The following is a 22,376-nucleotide window of genomic DNA, read 5'->3' on the forward strand; positions in this document are numbered from 1 at the left end:
TCTTACTATTTTGGTTATGATTGGGGTTCGATTCCCCTCAAGCCCAATGTGAACACATATTTGTATGATTTTTTATATGTTTTATGACATTAGTTCCTTAGTGAGATCATTATTTTTAGTATAGGAAGCTAATGGTGTTTGGACCCTTAAACAAGTGCATTATCAATTGAGGAGGTGGGGGGTATAGTGTATTATCACAATGTTCTAGATAGATTTAGAACATCAAACAATTTTGATTACAAGAGTTGTGGATAACCTATGTGTGGGTAGTATATTGCATATACTATCTTAATCATAGCTAATTTATCAATTACACTTTGCTCAAATCCACATATGAGACATAAAGAAGTGACAACAATAAGATCCATTCTAAGGAAAGCACAAATGGATGATTTGATGGAGCTTCACCTTAGCATTTCATAATAAGTGTATTCATAAAGTTATAAAACCATTCTTATATGCACCTCTAACTTGGATCTATATCTATCTAGAATCCCACACTTTTTAGCAACATGTTAGACTTTCAAGTGTAGTAAGAGCATGGATGATGTGGGAAAAAACCCTAAGTTGAATTGATCTTCTCATAGAACAATGAGATTTATAATCTTAAGGAAAGTTGAGAGCAAACGAGACTTCCTGCAAACTAGCCATTCAAACTAACCTTCCTATTTTGGTTTTGCATGTCACATCAGTCACATCCCTACCAAGCTGTAGGGGTCATCTGCACATCCTAGCTCTAAGCATTCCCCTTTTCCTTCCTCCTCCATGAGGGAGCCTCCGTCAATATGGCAAAAAAGGATTTTGCATGCTCCTCATCCTCATGCAAACTCATGTCCCCTCCTTCTCCATGAGGGAGCTTCCATCAATATGGCAACTCATATCCTAGCAAATCCCTCTACTACAATATCTCCCCCTTATCTTGCCACAGTTTACCACCTTGCCAACACCCATAATGTAGGCAAGTGGAAACTCTTTCCATCAAGAGGCACCAGGTTTGGGAGACTTCCTTAACACTTCATATGGATCCATTCTTGGGAGACTTTTGAGACTCCCTCGACAATAGTAAAGACATCAAAAGATGAAGAATTAGGTATCTCGTATTTGTTCCATTTGTTGGTCTCAATATGATCTATTAGTCAAGGGTAGTCATTGGCCTTTGCCATGGTTCAAGAACACTAATAGATTATTCTTAAGTCTTGAATTAAAGCTAATTGAGAGAGTATTGGATATAGAATCATCCATGCAATAGCTTGCAAACAACTATTCCTTCTTCTTATTTGAGACTAATGATATGACATTCAATATCTTGAGCAATGGGCAATGGATGTTGAGAACCTTTCTATGCTCTTTATTCATGCGGTATCAAGACTTTGATCCCACTAGACAAAAATCATCCAAGATCCCTATCTAGGTATATTTGCCTAATCTTCCTCTAAACAATTACCCCATTCTCTAATTTATTGTCTCCCCACTAGGTAAGCTATTATGGCAAAGGCCAACTAGCACAATTGACCTTAGATGGCATCCTCAAGTATTTATTGAAACAGATATCAATTAGAAACTATCCAATTATTGCAAATATCTAATTCCATAGCTAATTTTCTTTACAAAAGACCAATAACTTAATATTTTAAATGTGTGCTTTAAGTGCCTCAAAGTGGATCACTTTATTAAGGATTGCCGTGAAAATGAAAGAAACACAACCTTAGAAAGGAACAATTTGAGGATGTCTTTTAGGCTAGTACAAAACCAACAAATGAATAAAAAGAACAATAATAACATGTGCGCTCCATTCCTCGTGGAGCATTGTGATGAATTTGAGGGCTCGGTTGATGAAGAAAAAACTTAATAATAACATGCGTGCCCCATTCCTCGTGGAGCATTGTGATGAATTTGAGGGCTCGGTTGATGAAGAAAAGACTTAATAATAACATCACTTTCCTCTTACTTTGAGGAAGATGAGGTATTAGTAGGAAATACCCAATTGACCAAAAATAGTAGCAGCATAGGTAGCAATGAACTTGATCTTAATGAGTAGCTACAAAATGTTGACCTCACATGTTAAGGAAGAAGAACTACCTTAGGCTACTAACTAGCTAAAAGACCCATAGCCCTCTCAAAGCCTCAAAATAGCTAGGGAAAACAATTCCTCCATTGTAACCAAGAGAAGGCACTCAAAAATTGGCCATAGTGATAATAACCCCTTTCGTAAGGTGAAAGAAGGGGAAAAAAAGTGGGAAATCCAAAAAGAACTAAATAATGATTATGCCCTTAAAGATTATCTAATACAACATTAAGGGTTTGACAAACTCCAAGAAGGCAACACTTATCAAAGATCAATTGGATGAGCTACAACTCGAGTCACTGTTTGACCTTAACATTCTATGCCTACAAGAAGTTAAATTTACACATGACACCCTACATAAAAACCTTAACTCTATCTCAAAGTTTTTGCATGGTATCATATTGACCACAACCTTGGGGGTGGAGGAGCCTCAAATCGAAAATAACTATAAACTTTCAAGTTTGATGTTTGAAATTACCAAAGATATGTGTACCAAATATATAGTTGTCCATTTTAAATTAGAAGAATAAGTTGTGGCCTTAGTATATTCAATTCTTAATATAGTTAATAGAGCAAGCCTATGGTATAGCTTAGTTAGTTTTCAATTCCTTATTATCGTTGTTAGAGGTCCATATTCATTCACTGTTGTGACAACATGAGTAGTACACCTCTAGCTAGGAACCTTGTGTTCCATGCTAGGACAAAACACATTGAGGTGCATTACCATTTTGTGAGAGAGAAGGAACTTACAAGTGAGATTGACTTGTTATATGTTAGCACACATGATCAAGTAGTTGACATTTTCATGAAAGCATTGGGTATAGAGAAGTTTTGAAGATTTCGAAGCTTACTTGGAGTTATAGAGTTGCAATTGAGCTTGAGGGGGAGTATTGAGATGGCAAGCTCAATACATGTTGACATTGATGATGGACTACGTGATTAGATGGGCCTGCACATCTACACTTAGTCCATAGGTGGTCATTATGGTCCTCACATAACTGCTAACTTACCACTTATTATATTTGTTTAGTTACACCTATCTATAGTTAGCATAGTTATAGAACCAAAAGATTAGTATAGTTAGTCATGCAATATTTGACTTAGTATGTCACTTTTCTTTATGTTCTATCTTATCTATACTTTGTGTGCATTTTATTGTGAGAGGAAGAAGGAAGAAAAACTAGCAAGAAAATATTTTGGCCTCCATCTCTCTTCTTGTGTTCTTCAGTAAGCTTCCTCTTGTATGTATTATGCGTGTTCGGTATACTAGCTCAAGCAACTCCCCCCAACACAAGATTCATAACATTTTGAGGGTCTATCCATCTAGCCCTAGCCACCAACTCCTTGTATAGAGTTGGATTCTTTTTGCATATTCATCTCTAGCCATTCTAAGTTCTAGTCTAATTTTAATAGAGACTCTTGGAGGACAATTCTATCTTTGTTCATTTCAGCCTTTAGGTGTAACATTGTGCATACTTTGCATTCCTCAACATATTTTTTCCTATTGATTAAATCCATGTGTGACCTTAACAACTAAGGACCATGCCTTCACAAGTTTTTTCTACACCTAAGGGCTTCACACCGAATTTCCCTAATGCTTTCTCTCACATTTTCAATCTTAAATCATTTGGGTCTATGTAGAACCGCCTTGTTTTAACATTGTGGATGTTATAAAAGTGTGTTAATTGGATTGGGAGTGGTTGGACATCACTATATTTGTAAATGGTTTACAACTACAATTGACAAAGTTTGAGAGTAAACTACTTGAGACATAGTATTTGTCTAGTCTTGCCTTCCTTAGGTTAGAACCTTTTTGGTCATTTGGACTTGACATTGCTATATTCATAATTGTTTAAAAACTACAATTGAAAAAGGTTGAGAGTAGACTTGTTGAGACATAGTATTTGTCTACTCTTTCTTTCCTTGGGTTAACATATTTTTGGCTAATTGCCCAAGTGAAACAAATCACTTGACTTACATCTACTAAGTTATGGCATGTTTTACATGTTAGTCATGTACCTTTTTCTCTTCCATTTATTATCTACCCATTTCTAAGAAATCTATCTTCAATACCTTAGAACATATTAAACGAATTATTTATAGAGTACACACCACCTTTTTGCTTGCACACAAAATCTCACATTTATATGAGATTTTTGCTCTACCCTGCTTTTAGTGCCTCCATAGGCATTATCCAAGGGAAAGAGAGAGAGAGAGAATGTGAGTGCTTATTTACTGATTGCTTGCTTGCTTGAATTCTTGCTCCTTCTCCTTCACTTCAACCTTCAAAGTAGCTTCTCTTAGTGGCCTTATTCTGATACCATGTCATGAATTATGTGGTGGAGGGACTTGCTTAAGCTATTGCACCAAACACACACAACACACACAAGAGAAAGCTCAATCAAGGACACAAGAAGAGGGATGGATGCTAAATTTCTCAATACAAAAAATATGGTTTTTAATCATCATGAAGAAAGAGAAGGGATGTCATTCCTTTAGTTACAAAACAAACTAGCATTAAAGCCAAATATAGTTTTGAAATTTTGTTAGTAGCCAACAAGTTCTTTTTTGATATATTCAACAAAAGTTCCTCTTCTAACCTAGAGATTGCCACTACAAAAGCCTTGATAAGTAAAGTTAGGAAGAAGGTAGTACCTAAATCCTTGGTTGACATCTTGGACATTGACCTATTTGAATTTCAGAACCATGACACTATTAACCCATTGGCAAACAACAAAAGCCCTAGCCGAGATGGGCTACCCAATGAGTTCTATAAAAAAATTCAAGGATAACTTAGCTCAACCACTACTAGAGGTTTGGAAAGAATCCATGAAGTTTGGAGCACTACCAAAGAGCATAAATGAAGGTGTTATAAAACTCATATACAAGAGACTTGAAAAAGACCTCTAACCAACTAGAGACCTATCACCTACCTTACATCAACATATTAAAATGTTTGCCAAGACCTTGGCAAGAAGACTCTCATCACAATTGGATGGCTGGTTAGCAAGGCACATAAGGGATTATTGAGGGAAGATACGTTTTGGATCCATAACAGGTCCTTGGGAATGCTTTGAGCATGCACAAAAAACCAATTAGGACTTCATTTTCTTCAAGATTGAATTTGATAAGGCTCACAAAGATTGGACCTTCATATTTCAATCCTTTCATGCATGGCCTAGGGAGGAAAAGTATTGACTATGTTAGCACTTGCATAGTTTGGAAATGCAAGTGCTTAATTAGTTGGAAATCGTGAAATCATTGAGTTGTTCCACTAAAAAGATCTACAAGGCAATGATGTCCCTAACCCCTCCTTTATATGCAATTACAACATATGCACTAGGGTGGCTAGTTGAAGATGAGGTTCAAAAAAGTAATTTTCTAGGTATCAAGGTACCGGGTAATAATAAAGACATGATTTTGAATGAATTGACAAATGGCACAAATGGTACTCCAAGAACGATATTTGGTGTATAGGTTATTTTCAGAATCATGTAAAGGTGTTTTATAAAGCTTTAGGTTCCATACTTAATCCAACAAAAATAGATATTAAGACATAGATTAAGGCCCCCCAAATTGATTGTTAGAAGAGAGGTGTAAAGTCATTAGGGAAGGGAAATTTTCAAGTTTTTGGGGATTCCTATGGTGCTTTGGGGTACGAAAAAACATAGTAGTTGTAGGGTTAGGAAGAGTATTCTTAATTTGTTGCATATCCTAGTTCTTCCCTACCATCCTCTGCATTGAATTAGAGGGAACTATTATTAGGCAAAAATCTATTGAATCCCCGCTAGGCCCCTACCATATGGAATTGGATCAAAAGTTCTATTTATGGTTTACTGGATAAGTAGAAATAAAAATTAGTTCAGTCAATGAAATTATGGATCTTGTTGCAAGTTTTAAATTTGACATTTTGATGTAGGGGAGAGTGGATGGGAGCAAAATAGGTAAATACCACAATAATAGAACCAATGACTCAAAAAGCAAGGCTTCCATGGAGAGGCTATTGGCCTACAAGAAGTTGAAAGGCTTGATGTTGTTGTAATGCTCATGGATATTCATGCTATTAATAATAAGCTAAAGATGCATTGTAATCACCTTTGAACCAATAATCCCCAGTACTTCAAAGTGTGTGCAACTGCTAGATGGTATATACTATGGTGTCGATCAATAAAGATGAACCAAATTTCCTTTATTTTGGTCTACTCAACATATGTACAAAAGGTATAGGTTAAGCTTCATAGGAAAAAAGTAGTTGCAATTACCTCTTTTCTTCTTTATCTCTTTTAATACAACACATTACCATTTCCTTTAGAAGACAAAAAAGGGATCTATAAACTACGTAAATTACGTTTTGGGCAATTCGCTTATAGCCCAAATGGTTTGAACATGGACCTATTCCCACAAGATAAATGTTCCCAACTAGTTCAAGAACTAGTTAGGAACCCCTAGAGACATGTGCGGCAAAAAATAAGTTAATCAAATTTTATCCAGTAGCCATGAAAAGCTATCTAGGGCCGTCTCCAACCACTAGCAAAACAACTATTACATAAAAAAATTTACATGTGCAAGCTAAGTAGCGAACCATGCAGTGTAATGCCTTCTTTGATTGTCTAATGGGGTTCCCAATTTGCAACAAGTCTACAAACCCAAGAGCACGTGATTCTCTAAGTTACGTTAATAGGTTCTAAGCATACTTGGGCATGGTGTAGACAAGTCCCATGTAGTTGTGTACATGTGTGCATGAGTTAAAACCTTGGATGCATCTCTCATTGGGAGCACACATGAGCTCAAGGGCTAAACCGTGATGAACCAAAAAGGTGTTAACTGTGGTGCAATTTTTGATTTATTGCATGCAAATGTAAATAGGTATGCCAGCCTCTAACAAGCTAAAATGATTGCAACAAAGCTGCAACTACTTATCAAACTTCTATAGGTAGGTAATCATTGCATAGTTGAACTGTAACACATAAAATTTCCATGGTTTTTGGAAGGTATCACAGTTCAACTATGGTGGAGAAGATTCTCTTGCCATGTCAAAATGTGTAAATTGTGGCAACTCTTTTTTTCACCACATTAGGTCATGAGTGGAGGCTTTCATACACCTCCCATATGAGGAACAATGCAAATTTACCATGGTCGATGAAAAAAAGGTCAATCGACCAATTCAGGCGCACATGGGGGCAAAAAAGTAGGCAATACTGTTCGTGGTTTGAGGTGGTTTTGCAATTTTGTGTTTGCCACATGTCCAATGAAAGAGTTGAAATGCATCGAGTAACCATGAACACAAAAATTTCCCATGGTTTTCAGATTGTCTCCAATTTCACTGTGATGTTGCTTCCATAGACTACGATGTTGCTTCCACAACATAAAGTGAGTACAATTGTAGTTACTTTTACTCATTGTGTTGCTCATGTGTGTAGCCTATTAAGGTATTTTTTAAAAATCTAATGTTCTCTTTGTGGTGTGTGTGAGTGTGTGTGTGTCTTAGAGCTGGGTCACCTCGGGTGGTAATGGAGGGAAGGGACCCCACTCCCCCCACTACCACATAGTCGCACCTTTTGGCAACCGGGGGCGGGGGGTGCTTACCCCTGAGCAACCCCTACAAACCCTTGCAAGAAAGTGTTCCTAATGTAGGGTTTGTAGGGTTGAGCGCAAATATGGTTCTCATTGGTTCCTCGAATGGTTGGTTTGCTCTGTCTTGGCAATCCCAGCCCCGAAATGTGACAGATTGTTAGGTGCCTGTTTGTTGTTCTCTTCTATGATTTGTGCAGACCCTAGATGCGACTACAAGGCTAGCAGAATGAAGATGAAATGCCATTGCCCTCGTTAGCCTCAGTGTGACACGGCTCTTAGAGGAGAGTACAATCTATATTAGTAGAGAACGAGTATGCAGAAAAAGTGGATAATAATTAGAAAATCAATAAAGAAAAAGTAATGGCCGATTAGCAAAAAAATTGAAAACCGGTAAAAATTTTCTAATTAGCAAAAGTACACGCATTACTGTAAATTTCTTCTCAGACGACAGTAAAATCCGCGTTGGTGGGAAAAGAGTGGATAGAGTAATTTTAAAACCAATAAAAGGGGAAAAAAAAGAGTAAATAAAAAATAAGCAGGGACAAAGAAAAAAAATATATTCTGGCTGTGGAGGCCCCCGTAAATCCAGGAAAAAGAACATAGAAATATTCTTGCAAGATTCCGCATTGTCGGGGCTCGGCGTGCATGCACATGTGGCAGTTCGGGTGGGGCCCAGCACACGTGAAAGCGACGGCGCGATTGCGAGGGCGCGGCGCACTGTCCACGTGTCGAGAAGCGATGACGTGTCGCCGCAAGATACCAGCCAACCACAGAAATCTGTTAGGTTTTTTCTGGTTCTGAAGCCTCTCGTCATAAACTCTCTCCGCAGGAGACACACACACACACACACACACACACACACAAAAGAGGGGGGGGGGGGGGGAAAAGAGAAAATAGGAAAAAACTAAGAAGAAGGTTCACCGTTCTTCCATTTTGTTCCCCGATGCAGGAATTCAGCAGTAAACCCTAACATCTTGGAGAAGCTTATCGTCCCCATCCTAGCTCTGCTGCTGCCCTCTCTTACCAAAACCCATCTTGATTTTATATTTCCTTCTTTCTGATTTTTGACCCTTCTGATTGCAGCGAACCTCCATCACCCATCGTTCCAATCATCCATAGCTCCATTCATTCACAGCTCGTATCATCATCATTCACAGAGACATCCTGTAACACCATAATCATCATTCACAGAGACATCCCCCCCCCCCGCCCCCTCTTTCCCTTCTTTCCTCCCAAAATTACATTAGCACTTTGGGCTCTCCCCTGACGCATCATCGGACTTCATAGCATCCCTTCTCATTCACGCTCATATCATCATTCACAGAGAGAGCCCCTCTTCTTAGCGTGTCACACCTTAATCATCCACCATGAGACTAGCACTTGTATTCATCTGAAGCATCATCACATTCTATAGCATCCCTTCTCATTCATCTTATCACACCATCATCATCCATGACCTTAGCAATCGAGTTCATCCGAAGCTTCATCAGAACTTAACAGCATTCTGCCCAATGCCACATCTCCCCTTTTTTGCCTCGCACAGTTACAGGGATCTGTCATGACAGTCCGTTGTCAGCCCCAGATATTCCTTAGCTTGTCACTTTCCTACATGACACAGGGAGACAGCTTAGGGTTTCGAACCGAGGTGCAGTTTGTCGCAGCTTCCATCCTTTCGTTTTCCGGGCCTCTGCCATGAAAGTCTCTGTGGGATGCCAGGGCCGAGGAGTGAACCCTTTCCTTCAACCTGGAGCTGTGGACCATACGTGCTCAAGGGCTGCCTTTTATGAGTCCCACTCCATGCAGATGCAATTCTTGCAACCTGGGGAGTCATTGGATAGCCCAAATCAGCACTCAGGTTATCACGAATCAGATCGACACCCTACTTCTAATGGACAACTGGATTTTTATGATAACGTTTCTTATTGTGGTCATGATTATGCCGAAGAATCGTCAGTCGGAGTTGTTTCATCATGCACAAATTTGAGTCAGGATGAGCTGCGGATAGCGGAGGTGAATCCAGTTACTTTTGAAGTAATGCCGTCAAGTCTTCGGCATCGCAGAGAGAAGGTGCTGACCGAGCATGTTAACAATTCCAGTTCATTTGCTAGCTCTGCCCATTCACCTTCCAAACCATGTGATAAGGTTGATGTTGCGTTCGATGGGGAGTCGGGCTACCCAACTGTCTGCTTGTCTGAATGCTACTGTGCCCTGCCAATGTCACCTAGGAAGACCTCACCTGTCCTGCAACACTTGAACCATGTCTTGGAAGGAAATAATTGCTCTCGCATCAAGTTGATGTGCAGCTTTGGGGGAAGGATTCAACCTCGGCCAGGTGATGGACAGCTCAGGTATACTGGGGGTGAAACTCGTATTGTGGCAGTGAACAGAGGCATTGGATTTGCCGAGTTCATGTGTAAAATGACCCAAATTTATGGTGCCCCTGTGGTGCTCAAGTATCAGCTGCCAGGGGAAGACTTGGATGCGCTCATATCGGTCTCATCTGATGATGACTTTCAGAATATGATAGAGGAGTATGACAAGCTTGAACTGAATGGAGGAGTGTCTCGTCTCCGCTTGTTTTTTTTCACATACACATGTGAGCATGAGACACAGGCTGTTGGCCTAGAATCAGACATGAAAGATTGTCACATTGATTTGGAGCAGCACTACATTGGTGTCAGGAATGGGATCACAGAAAAACTCTCAGGTTTGCACCTCAAGGATGTGCCTGATTCCCTGCCTGCAAAGATCATCCATGAAGTTCCAAACACCATGATTGGGCTCTCTGGTTCCAGGCATCTTTCAAGGGTTCCATCAGCACCTTCTTCATCTCCTCCTTCTCCCTCAGTGGGATCCAGGCTCAGGGGATTGTGCATGGGGGAGGTATTGAATGAAAATACTGGCATAGCTGTTCATACACATGGAGGTGATGTCAATTCTCTTCCAGATGGGTACACTGAACTGGTATGTCCTTTTCATTGTGATCATCAACCTCATATTCTAGGTGAATCTCCCAAAACGTTGTATGACAATCCATTTTCAAAAGTTGATGGTCGATGGGGCCTAAAGACTGGTGTGCATGGTCTTGATTCTCAAGTAAACTTTGTCAACCAATCTGAACACCATATTGATCAGATATCAGCTGTTGGGCCCACCAATAAATGGCATGATGCACAGCACCCACCTGATATGTTTATCCCTGCAGGAGGGTTTATTTGCCATCATCACCAGCCGCACCAAGTCTCTCAGCAAACACCATTAACAACAGGGCAACTGCATGTTGAAGATATTGTTGGGAAAGCTGAAGCTTTTCAGCATTGCCCTTTGGATATGTGCAAACCAGCACAGGCCTTTTACCATCCATTCCAAGTGACTCCACATTTGCTACAAGCAGGATGTTGCTGTATACCCCAACCCTTGCACAATCAATATGCAATCCCCCATGTTAGTGACCATTCTCCCTTCATGCAAGGGCCTCTGCACTCTCATCTTCAGGTCCCTTACGGAGTGGCTGGAACAACTGCATACAAGTTGGGTTCTGCTCCATCATCCCCTAGAGTGAGAATTCAGGATATCCGAGGAAACTGCAACTGTATTCAGCATACTCAGGTGCATCGTGGCATTAATGTCTCTCTTGGTGATGGTAACAGAACACTGTCTTCTTTTGACCAATCTTCTAGAAAGCCTGGTTTACCAATATGTTCAAGATTTTGTGATAATCTGGCCAATTCCAACGAGCCTTCTGGATGGCAAAAGCATCCTAGTCACTTCATAGGCTTTGAGGGTGATCAGCAAGAACATATTGACAACTCCTGGCAGCATATACATGATATGGGCTCTGTGCACTATCACATGGCTGATTCACAAGAGGATACTAATGCCCTCCACTATCATCATACTCCTCTGTACAACGAAACTGCCTTGCAGCAGCCACATGATGGGCAAGCAGCAAATAAAAAGAGATATCCTGGTTTTAATTGCAATGAATCGGGAAGACAGCCCATTGACAAGGCAAGAGCTTGTTCTGCCTATGTGGAGTCAGAAGGTCAGATCGGAGACTGTGTCAGTGAAGAAAGAGTTTCTCTTTTGGAAAGAGCTCTTGAAAATCTGCCATTTCACAGGGATGAGAATTACGATTGTGAGATTTATTCAGTGGGGTCGTTTAGCTCTACAGATGCTATAGCTGGATCTTTGTCCAGGGCCCCTTCAGATAAAGTTTGGTTTGATACACTGCCTCATTTGCAGACTGAAGATTTATGTGCTTTGGATGAATTGCCTATAGTTAATTCTGGAGCTCACTTTACAGTTGTACCGGATGGGAAAAACATTCCGTCTGTGGGGCTGATTGAGATGAAAGAAGAGGGCCATGGTTATTCTGTACCTGTAGTTGTTGATACACTTGTAGGTGAATCTGTGCTCGATTTACATTCTCTTTCTCCTTCAGTTAATGAGCCTCTAGAAGCTGGCTATGAGAATCAGATTGCCACATTTCCTCATGCGTTGAGCAGTATCACAACTTCAAAACTTGGGTCAAGAGCAATGGGAGGGTGGCAAGCACTCCCTTCCAATTCCTTAAGTATAACCACATTAGAGAAATCTCCAACTAATGCTACACTTCCCTTATATGATCAAAGTCCTCTGAGCAGCTCAAATACAGCAAACTTTTCTTTTGAGCAAAGGCAGGATATTAGTTTAGCTGGAGCTGAACAGACTAACACTACAGGGAGAGAATTCACAGATGATAGATCATTTTTTACCGAAGAATTGATTCCAAAAGGGGGAGGGCTTGATGATATTCACAAGGTCAAGGGAAATGCTCAGCCATGTAGTGAGAGTACAACAGAGGCAGTCTTAAGGAGCAGATCCATGGAAGATGTTTCTTCTCCTCATTCTTTAGCTGGACAAGGTAAAGGTGGGGTTCTATTTGAAGCTGGGCAGCATGATGTGAAAGTTCCTGAGGAATGGTCTGCAGGTGTATTGGCAGTCATACAAGAGAAAACTAGTAACCCAGTAACACATGAGGTAGGGGTAGTTGGATATTTTGTAATGATCATCTCTATGTTAGCTTATGCAAATCTAACTTATTGTTTGTTCTTTTTTTGGAAGCAATTTGTTTTATTGTTGTTTTATTTGGAAGAATAATGGAAAGTACTGCATACATACCATACATTTGCACATGTCTGCATGGATGAAAGATAATCTTTTTTCATTTTGCAGGGAGCTTTACAGCCCATAAACATGTAGGGTCTTGTAGAAGCAATTCAAAGCAAAGCATACAGCTCATTGGGTTAATTGCGTAGGAATACTTTGAGACTCAGTGAGGAGAATATTGTGACTATGTATCCACCCACTTCAATTGTGCACGAGTGTCAGTTACACACACAGACCCCTCTCCCCCATGATGCACCTGTATCCGATCACTCACTTGACACGACACAGAAAGGTAACACGATATGTGAGAGCAAGGTATACCCTTGTATTATTCAAGGAAAGAAATGGTACAACATAGGCACATCCCAAGACTACACCCTTGTGACCTCGTACATGTGAGGGTTCACCACTGGATATAGGGAATCACACGTAGAGTGGAAACCAAGCAAGGCTCAGAGTCACTACTACTCTCTATATAGGTGTTTTTGGTAGCAATGCTATGATATAGCTACAAAGCCCTTACACTCGTTCCCACATAATGGATTGCTGTTCTCAACAATCTAAGGGTAGAGCTTATTGACTCATTCTGGGGTCTGAACACATCTTCTTCTAACAAGCTGGCTATTGTTTGCCGGTCTAGGACATTAGCGGGGCCTTAACGCAGCCTTTCTATTAGGCTGGTCAATGTTTGCTGGGGGGTCTCAACACAGCTTTTTCTATCAAGCTGGCTAGTATCTGCCCATCTAGACTACTTTGTTGCTGCTTTTATTCTTACTACCATGCCCGTCCACCCTCGACTCAATTACATTTGAGGAGTGGAGGCATTGCCAGTCCTATGGCAAGTTAGTTGGTGACTTAAGGTGCATTGGAAGAATTTTTGAGATTCTCCTTTAGCTAGGTGGTGAAGGCCTCGAAATCCAAGTGGCTTCTTTGAGAGGGCGCTCTTTTCACTTAGTGAGGTACTCGGGGTATCCTTTGTGTTTCTGGTGCTGAAGGATTGCTTCTACTTTGAAGGGGCCGTTGGAATTTAATGGAACTGTTAGAGTGAAGTAATGTGGAAGCAAATGACTGTGACGAAGAGTGAACAGAGAGAGAAGAGAGAGAGAGATCAAGAACTAGAATTAACATCATTGTCAAACTCCACCAAGAGACCAAGAGAACAAATCTTATGTACCGAAAGCAAATGATACCCTAAACCTGGCACATGCAACACCTCGGATGTGTGGGTACCACCACGTCCATTTGGAATCAGCTGCCTCTCACCCCGTGCAGCAATAGACATAGAAGAGCTGTCTCCTATGAGAATCTCTCCACACAAGGGTCGCAAATGGGCAACACCATCTGTCGAAGGAGTCGTGTGTCGCGAGGCACCACTGTCCATGATCCACCATGAGCCCGGGGAACTGTCATCGTAGCATCAGAAGTCTTCGGTGTCTCTTTGTGGGCCTAGCACTCGGGGCATATTCTCTTTCCTATGTGCAACTTGGGAAGGATTCAAGTTCTCATCCAAATATATTTCCTCCCAAAATATTGTTAGACTCAAAGAATTAAGACCACCACCACACCCATGTGCCAGTGCCCTGCTGCCTATGGTGCTTAGCATCTGCTGTAGATCCATGTTTGCTGTCCAAAGGTTTTCAGGAGCTGACAGACATGCGTTTTCTGCTGCTACTGCTCCCAGACAGTCCCTTGGCTCACTAGATACCTTCCACAGCAGTAGCTACCATCTAGCAGGCGCTTTTCATTGTTTGGAGGCTCCTACTTGCTGCTTTTCTTGCATTTGCGCCTCTGTTGGCTGCTCAGCAGTCATCTAGACAGCAGCCATCATTCTGGAGAAATTTCAGCACTTTCTTCATTACTGTCAGCTCCTGAGGACTGTGTTTCACTCCCTCTACTGCCGTTCTCCACATTTTTGTTTCTTCTCTGACATCCCTTGCCTAAGAGGACTGTGTTTCACTCCCTCTACTGCCGTTCTCCACATTTTTGTTTCTTCTCTGACATCCCTTGCCTAAGAGGACTGTGTTTCACTCCATCCACAGAGTATCCTTCACAAGTGCTGCCACTTGGTCAGCCAGGACTTAGCAATCATGTCCAACCTTTAATTGGCATCATTGACTTAAGTCTGCTTACCTCAGTACTGGTCCTAGAGACATGACACCCTAAGGCTCTCTCTTTCCTTTTCGTGATCAAGTGGCTACCCTAGTGGTAAGCCATTTGTAAGTGACCTAACTTATAAGGTATGAAAAACATGTGTCAAGATCTGAGTGTGTGTGTGTGTTAGGGTTAGTCGAAGCCCTAATGCAGGCCCTCAAGTGTACTAGTGAGTTTTTAACAGTCTTTGGATTTCTTTTCATTTGGTTGATAAATTGTCTATAATGCATACATTTCCCTCTATGTATCTTTATTATCAAAGAGTTTGAGCAGCAGGGAAAATTGGTTACAACTGAGCAAGTTTTAGAGTGTTTTTAAGCTTGATTGAAGGTGGTTTCACTCAATGTGGCTCACGACAATATTGTTTCTCTTTATCATTAAAGGATAAACTTATTGAGGTTGGAAGTGTTTGCACCAAAGAGTTTGAGGATGCATCAGTTAGTGAGGCAGAGAAAGAGGCAATAGCTCGTGGCTTACAGGTAACAGTTTCTATCTTTTGTGCATAATTCAGGATGGGAGAGACCTACCAATCCTATTTTGGTTGATAAATGGTTAATAAGGATGATATACTTGCAGATTATAAAAAATGATGATCTAGAGGATTTGAAGGAATTGGGCTCTGGGACTTATGGAACAGTATTCCATGGGAAGTGGAGAGGTTCAGATGTTGCAATAAAGCGCATAAAAGCAAGTTATTTTACAGGCCGACCATCTGTACAGGAGCGCCTGGTAACAATGTTGTTCATGTCAAAGTGTTTGTAGATCAGGTTTACCTTACTTTCACAGCTAATCAATGTCTGTTAAAATGCGTTTTTTTGCATGACAGCTATCAGATTTCTGGCGGGAAGCTGGTATGTTGAGTCAATTGCACCATCCTAATATTGTTGCCTTTTATGGGGTAGTGCCAGATGGACCTGGGGGGACTCTAGCAACTGTTACAGAGTACATGGTGAATGGTTCCTTGAAACAGGTTCTTCAAAAGAAGGACAGGTATTTACTAGCTGCTTTCTGTCCTATACATGAGATATTACATGGGCCATGGGGGTGGTTTGAAGGGTGGGGGTGAGAGGTTTGTTTCTTGTATTTGTGTAGATGGAGGGAGGGAAAAGTCGTAGCACTCTCAACTTGTCACCATGTTTGTCCAGGACCATTGACCGTAAAAAGCGGCTGCTGATTGCTATGGATGCTGCCTTTGGAATGGAGTATTTGCACAGTAAAAATGTTGTCCATTTTGACCTGAAAAGTGAGAACCTTCTGGTAAACATGCGAGATGCACATCGACCGATATGCAAGGTGCATACAAATGGATACAGTTTTTCCTGTGTTTCTGTCACAGTCTTCTGATATTACTACCCCGAGGCTGGTTACAGATCAAGTGACAGATGCTCACTTTGCAAGTTGTAAACCAAGCAAATTGTTTGTACAGGGGTTGGGCTTCAACCCTGGTTTACACACTGACGAGAGGACATGACCTGTAATTACCTGTTAAATTGGTAAACTTCTGCATGTCCTCTCGCCATGTGCACTTTTTGCATGTGGAGCCAATTCAGAAGTTATATATTGAGTATTTTCACTATTTTGCAAAGTGTGTACTTTTGGTGTGTAAGGGTGCTGCACGCATGTTGCACACTGATTTTCAGAAAGTGCACTCCAACACTTTGGACACTGTAACAGTCCTGAGTTCAAGAGCTGGTTGTTTCCCTACTTGGCTACTTCTTTTCCTTTTGACAATTTGATTGCATGGTAATCATTCATTCAGGTTGGTGATTTTGGTCTTTCAAAAGTGAAGCATCAGACACTAGTATCAGGTGGAGTGAGAGGAACCCTTCCTTGGATGGCACCAGAATTATTGAGTGGCAAAAATGGCAGGGTGACAGAAAAAGTATGTATTTAGATCTCAATTTGTGATGTGCTATGATCAATGATTATATCGTTTTATGATCCTTTGTGATTGTGTCATGCAGGTCGATGTTTTCTCTTTTGGGATTGTAATGTGGGAGCTACTAACTGGAGATGAGCCTTATGCTAGCATGCATTGTGGGGCCATTATAGGTAGTTGCCTGTGGAACAGCCAATATCTGTGCTTTTTGTGCTGAGGATGGGACTTCAGTATGTTTCAAATTTTTGCATGTGACCGCAGTTACTTTAGGACAGTGATACTCCCTTTATAGGACGTGGAAAGTTTTGTGTATGTTTTTGTCTCATCCAGTTTGTGCTACTGTGCATTTATTGGACCATATAGTGCTAAGCTCGGTGTTAGGTGCTAATAGACAAGCTTTATTGTTCATGTAGGAGGTATCGTAAACAATACTCTGCGACCACCTGTACCAAATTGGTGTGACCCTTATTGGAGATCTCTGATGGAGAGGTGCTGGTCCGGAGACCCAGCAGACAGGCCTACATTTACTGAAGTGGCAAGAGAACTGAGGGCTATTGCAGCTTCAATGAATGTGAAATGATGTTCTTTGAAGTCTGGTAATAGTTAGTGGAAAACTTCGTTTGTATATAGCTGATAGCCAACCTTGACTATATATTGTGGCAAAATCAGGGCCCAGTATGGTCATATGGCATGCCAGTTTCTCTCCCTTTTGAGTATATCCAGAAGCATCAACATTGCAGTCTGAATGCCGTTTATACTTGTAAGGGAGAAAATCCTTCTGTATTCTGATTACAAATCACAAATAACTGCAGCATGCTTATAAAAGCATCTGGTGCAGACTGTGATTCAAATCTCAATAGACTGATAACAACATTACGCAACTGCTATAGCATTTTACTTTTGATATACTGACTCACAAAAACTCTTATCCGTTTTGTTGGCCAAAAAGGTACCTTATCTATACAGGTGAATATTCTTGTATATGAGCTTGCTAGAAAGATTTGTATTTACACAAATGGAACCTAAACGACTGATGCCTGTATGTTTTTCATGCAGAATATTGCAATATATGGAGAGACATCAATGTAAATTTACTGCAACAACTGCCCAAGGGCTTTTGAAAGTTGTAGTTTTCAAATTTTGGCTGGTCTTAAGAGATGTTTTTGTACACTATTTTCTTCAAAACCTATTCATTTTCATCTCTCAATCCCTTTGATTGTCAGCTCTGAGGAAAATCTATCAGAAGCATGCCAGGGACTCTGGGAGTTTGCTTACTGGATAGTGAATTTATGGATCTTGTCAGAGATGGGGATCGTCATATTACTTTGTATTGTCAGCGTTCTCCTACTCAAATCTCTTGTATCCTGTAATGATCTCAATGTGATGTTCTTGTCTCCTCAAATTTTCATCTTCTCATCTTTGATCCCCTCTTGTGGTGTTTCTGGCATATACATCTACAAATGTGTAACAGATACAAGCATGAAGGACAGCTGTTTGTCAAGAGAAACATGAAAAAGGAGGCATTCTTACTTGCATATAGTTGCTTGTTGTAAAAGAAGTCTAATCTATAAATGGAAATGAACAGGAAATAAAAAATATTCTAAGCTACAAATGACAAGAAATGAACTAAACTGAGATTTCAGCATGGCCATGCCATGGAACAACTTTCATTACCATAGCACAATGTAACCATGGGGTGTCATCCAAGTACAAGAATGTGAAAGACAAGAAGGATGAAATTTTTGATAATGCCAAAGAATAATGCTACATTGGCACTTCTTACTTTTTTATACTAAACCCTAAGTCCTCTTTTCTCTTGGCTCAAGTATTTACAAAATTTTCACTTAGAATAGGTTTCATCTCATGTTGATAATTTGTTTCATTACAAATCATCCCCTCTTAGAGATGTTTTGTTTTCAAAACTGAAGATAATGAAGTGGTAGACGAGTAGATAATAAAGCAAATTATGTCAATGAAGATCCTTAAGCATGTGGAAGCACTTTGTGTGAAGAAACATCATAATGAACTTGAAACAGTGAATTGATTGCTTGTTGTCCAAACAAGGTTGCATATGTAGAATTGCCATAACTTTTGATTGGGATATCCAAATTTAGTGTTTGAAGTGTAGAAATGAAATACACATCTTGAGGCATCATTCCATACTATCAAAATCACTTTTTGTTGTCATTAAGATAATTTAATTAATAATAATATTTTAAAACAAGTTGTTTTTGCATAGACTATGATCATTCATTTTGTAAAAGTCATGGAAAAACATCCAAATAAAAAGAGGGTTGCTAAGTGGACTCTTACATAGGTAGCTCTTTCCATTTGATAAAAAATTCAGTGAGAGTTTGAATTGCCATAACTTTTGATTGGGGTATCCGAATTTAGTGTTTGAAGTGTAGAAATAAAATACATATCGTGAGGTATCATGCCATACCATCAAAATTACTTTTTAATGTTATTGAGGTAATTTAATCAATAATAATATTTTAAAACAAGTTGTCTTTGCGTAGACTATGATCATTCATATTACAAAAGCCATGGAAAAATGTCTAAATAAGAAGAGGGTTGCCAAGTGGACTCTTCCATAGGTAGCTCTTTTCATTTGATCAAAAATTCAGTGAGTTCAAATTGGCATAACTTTTGATTGGGGTATCCAAATTTAGTGTTTGAAGTGTAGAAATGAAACACACATCGTGAAGCATCATCTCATGCTATCAAAATCACTTTTTAATGTCATTGAGGTAATTTAATCAATAATAATATTTTAAAACAAGCTGTCCTTGCATAGACTATGATCATTCATCTTGCAAAAGCCATGGAAAAATGTCCAAATAAGAAGAGGGTTGCTAAGTGGACTCTTCCATAGGTAGCCCTTTCCATTTGATCAAAAATTCAATGAGTTCGATTTTCAAGAATCTTTTCACGCTTTCGAATAATCTTCTCAGGTTCATAGACAATCAGTCCATCTTCATCAAGTGGTGAAAGCTCTTCAATAACTTGTACATTTTGCCCAATATACTTCTTCGATTGTGATATATGAAAAACATCATGTATACGAGTAGTTGAGGGTAATTGGAGCTTATATGCAAGCTCTCCAATCTTTTCCAACACCAAATATGAGCCATAAAATCTGTTAGTTAACGTGTTATTTTCACCCTTAAGGGATATATAATGAGTCTTGGGTTCCTTCAAGAAGACCCAATCTCCAACATCAAACTCTGTGTCTTCATTTAGCATCAACATAGGAATTCATGACATCTTGTGCCTTTCGTATGTTTTCTTTACATTGCTTCATAAGCATCTCCATTCTTTCTAACTCATCCTTTGCTTGTGAATTCACGTCTTCATGAAACATGGCTAAAGGAGTTTGAACCTTGTATCCGTAAAGTGCTTCAAAAGGAGCCATTCCAATACTCATATGATATATGTTATTGTAGCAAAATTCAACAAGATGCAACCAATTATCCCATGATGATTGCATGCCATGACAATAGTGTCTCAAGTACACTTCCACCCATCGATTTACCCTTTCGGTTTGACTATCGAATTGAGGGTGATAAGCCATACTAGAGGTAAGAGTAGTGCCCATGGAAGTAAACAAATTCTTCCAAAAATTTTCCATGAATCTAGTGTCTCTATCCGATACTATCCTCAAAGGCATACCATCTAACTTGAACACTCGTTTTATGAATTGACAGGCTACTTGCTTTATTGAAAATTGTGTCTTGGTTAGAATAAAATGGGTTGATTTTGTAAGCCTATCCATCACAACAAAAATGCTATTCCAACCATGCCTTGTGGTAGGAAAGCCCGTAATGAAGTCCATTGAAATGTCGGTCCATTTTCCTTGTGGGATAGGCAAAGGTTGAAGGAGACCGGTTGGTAATAAAGAAGAATCTTTATTTTATTGACATTCCAAGCAATGAGAAACATACTCCTTCACATCCCACCATAAGCCTTTCCAATAGAAACTCTTGTGCACTTTGTTAAAAGTCTTAAAGAGACCAAGATGACCAGCCAAGGGCAAATAATGCATTTCTTGAAGGACTTTCAGCCCGAAATTGCTTTGAGGGATCAAATAGACCATTCCTTTGTACCATAAAAGTCCATTAAGCCATTTGAAGTTTGGATCTTTTTCATTTATTCCTTATTGTAAATTTTGCATTATTGTGGCAGCATGCTCTTTCATCATATATTTCTCTTGTATGCCATTTATTCAATCTTTATATATAGTGGAGACGGTAGATATATTATAAGCCCACATCTTAGAGAGCGCATCTGCCACTACATTGTCTTTTCCAATCGTGTATGCTATCTCAAAATCATATGATTGAAGAGTTGCTAACCACTTTCTTTGTTTAGGAGACAAGTTGGGCTGTGAGAGGAAATACTTCAACACCCTATGGTCACTTTTTACTTTAAAGTGACTTCCATAGAGGTAGTGATGCCATTTTTTAATTGCACGTAGTATAACTAGCATCTCTTGCTCATGTACATGCATTTGTTTATCTTTTTCATCAATTTTTTTGCTCTCATATGCAATGATACCATGTTCTTGGGCTAAAACAACTCCCAATCCTCTTCCACTAGCATATGCATAAATTACAAAGACCTTAGAAAAGTCATGACAAACCAATATGGATGCTGAAATGAGGAGTTGCTTCAGCTCATTGAAGCTTTTGACGACTATTTCATCCCAAAAGAAAGCTTCTTTCTTTAACTGATGAGTTAATGGTACAGTCACATGATTCTTGATAAATCTTTCGTAGAAAGAAGACAAACAAAGAAAACCCCTTAATGAAGTGGTATTTGTTGGAGTAGGCCAATCTTTCACACATTGGACCTTTTTTGAGTCAACCTTGATGCCATTTTCTCCAACAATATGTCCCAAGTATTCTACTTCTTTGGTCATGAATGTACATTAGTTGCTTTAGCAAACGACTTGTGACTTCTCAGTATGTTAAAAACTTCTCTAACATGTTGTAAATGCTCCTCTTTGTCCTTACTATATATCAATATGTCGTCAAAGAACACCAAAACTATCTTAAACAAAAGTGGTTGAAGTATTTTGTTCATTAAAGCTTGGAATGTGGCTGGAGTGTTTGAAAGACCAAAGGGCATAACCATAAAATGATACAATCCACTTTCGGTTCTAAATGCAATCATGTATTCATCCGTCTCCTTCATGCGTATTTGGTGGTATCTCGACTGCAAATCGATCTTTGAAAAGACCTTGGTATCCTTCAATCCATCCAAGAGATCATCAATCCTTGGTATTGGATACCTATTTTTGATAGAGGCCTTGTTCAAATCGCAATAATCTATGCATATGCGGAATGAACCATCCTTTTTCTTGACTAGAAGAATGGGAGAGCAAAGGGAGATTGACTTGGTTGTATAAGACCCATTTCAAGTAGCTTCTTTACTTGGCACTCCACTTCTTCTCTTTCCACCTTTGAAAGACGATATGGAGGTTTATTGATAGGCTTGGTATTTGGAAGCAAGTCGATGGGGTGATCCACTTCACACTTTGGAGGAAGAGATGAT

At 39.7% G+C, this 22,376-nt stretch overlaps 1 protein-coding gene across 2 annotated transcripts; it reads left to right on the plus strand.

The window, feature by feature from the left end:
* The first annotated feature begins 8,509 nt into the window (after nt 1-8,509).
* Nucleotides 8,510-18,222, plus strand: LOC148030112 (RAF-like serine/threonine-protein kinase 24). Of its 2 annotated transcripts, XR_015692136.1 has the most exons (9): nt 8,510-12,661; nt 15,325-15,420; nt 15,518-15,670; nt 15,768-15,931; nt 16,087-16,234; nt 16,701-16,823; nt 16,906-16,993; nt 17,234-17,786; nt 17,877-18,222. XR_015692136.1 is itself a non-coding variant. In XM_087686384.1 (8 exons), the coding sequence occupies exons 1-8, from the start codon at nt 9,332-9,334 to the stop codon at nt 17,398-17,400; spliced, it is 4,269 nt and encodes a 1,422-aa protein (XP_087542510.1). In that variant the 5' UTR covers nt 8,510-9,331; the 3' UTR covers nt 17,401-18,222. The 2 variants fall into 2 exon arrangements, 1 of the variants encoding a protein (XP_087542510.1); XM_087686384.1 differs by having other exon boundaries at nt 17,234-18,222.
* The last annotated feature ends 4,154 nt before the right edge of the window (nt 18,223-22,376 follow it).

The sequence above is a fragment of the Lygodium microphyllum genome, chromosome 10 (genome assembly GCF_053477565.2).
Source record: "Lygodium microphyllum isolate KBCC chromosome 10, Lygodium_microphyllum_v1.1.10, whole genome shotgun sequence".
NCBI classification, from domain to species: Eukaryota; Viridiplantae; Streptophyta; class Polypodiopsida; order Schizaeales; family Lygodiaceae; genus Lygodium; species Lygodium microphyllum.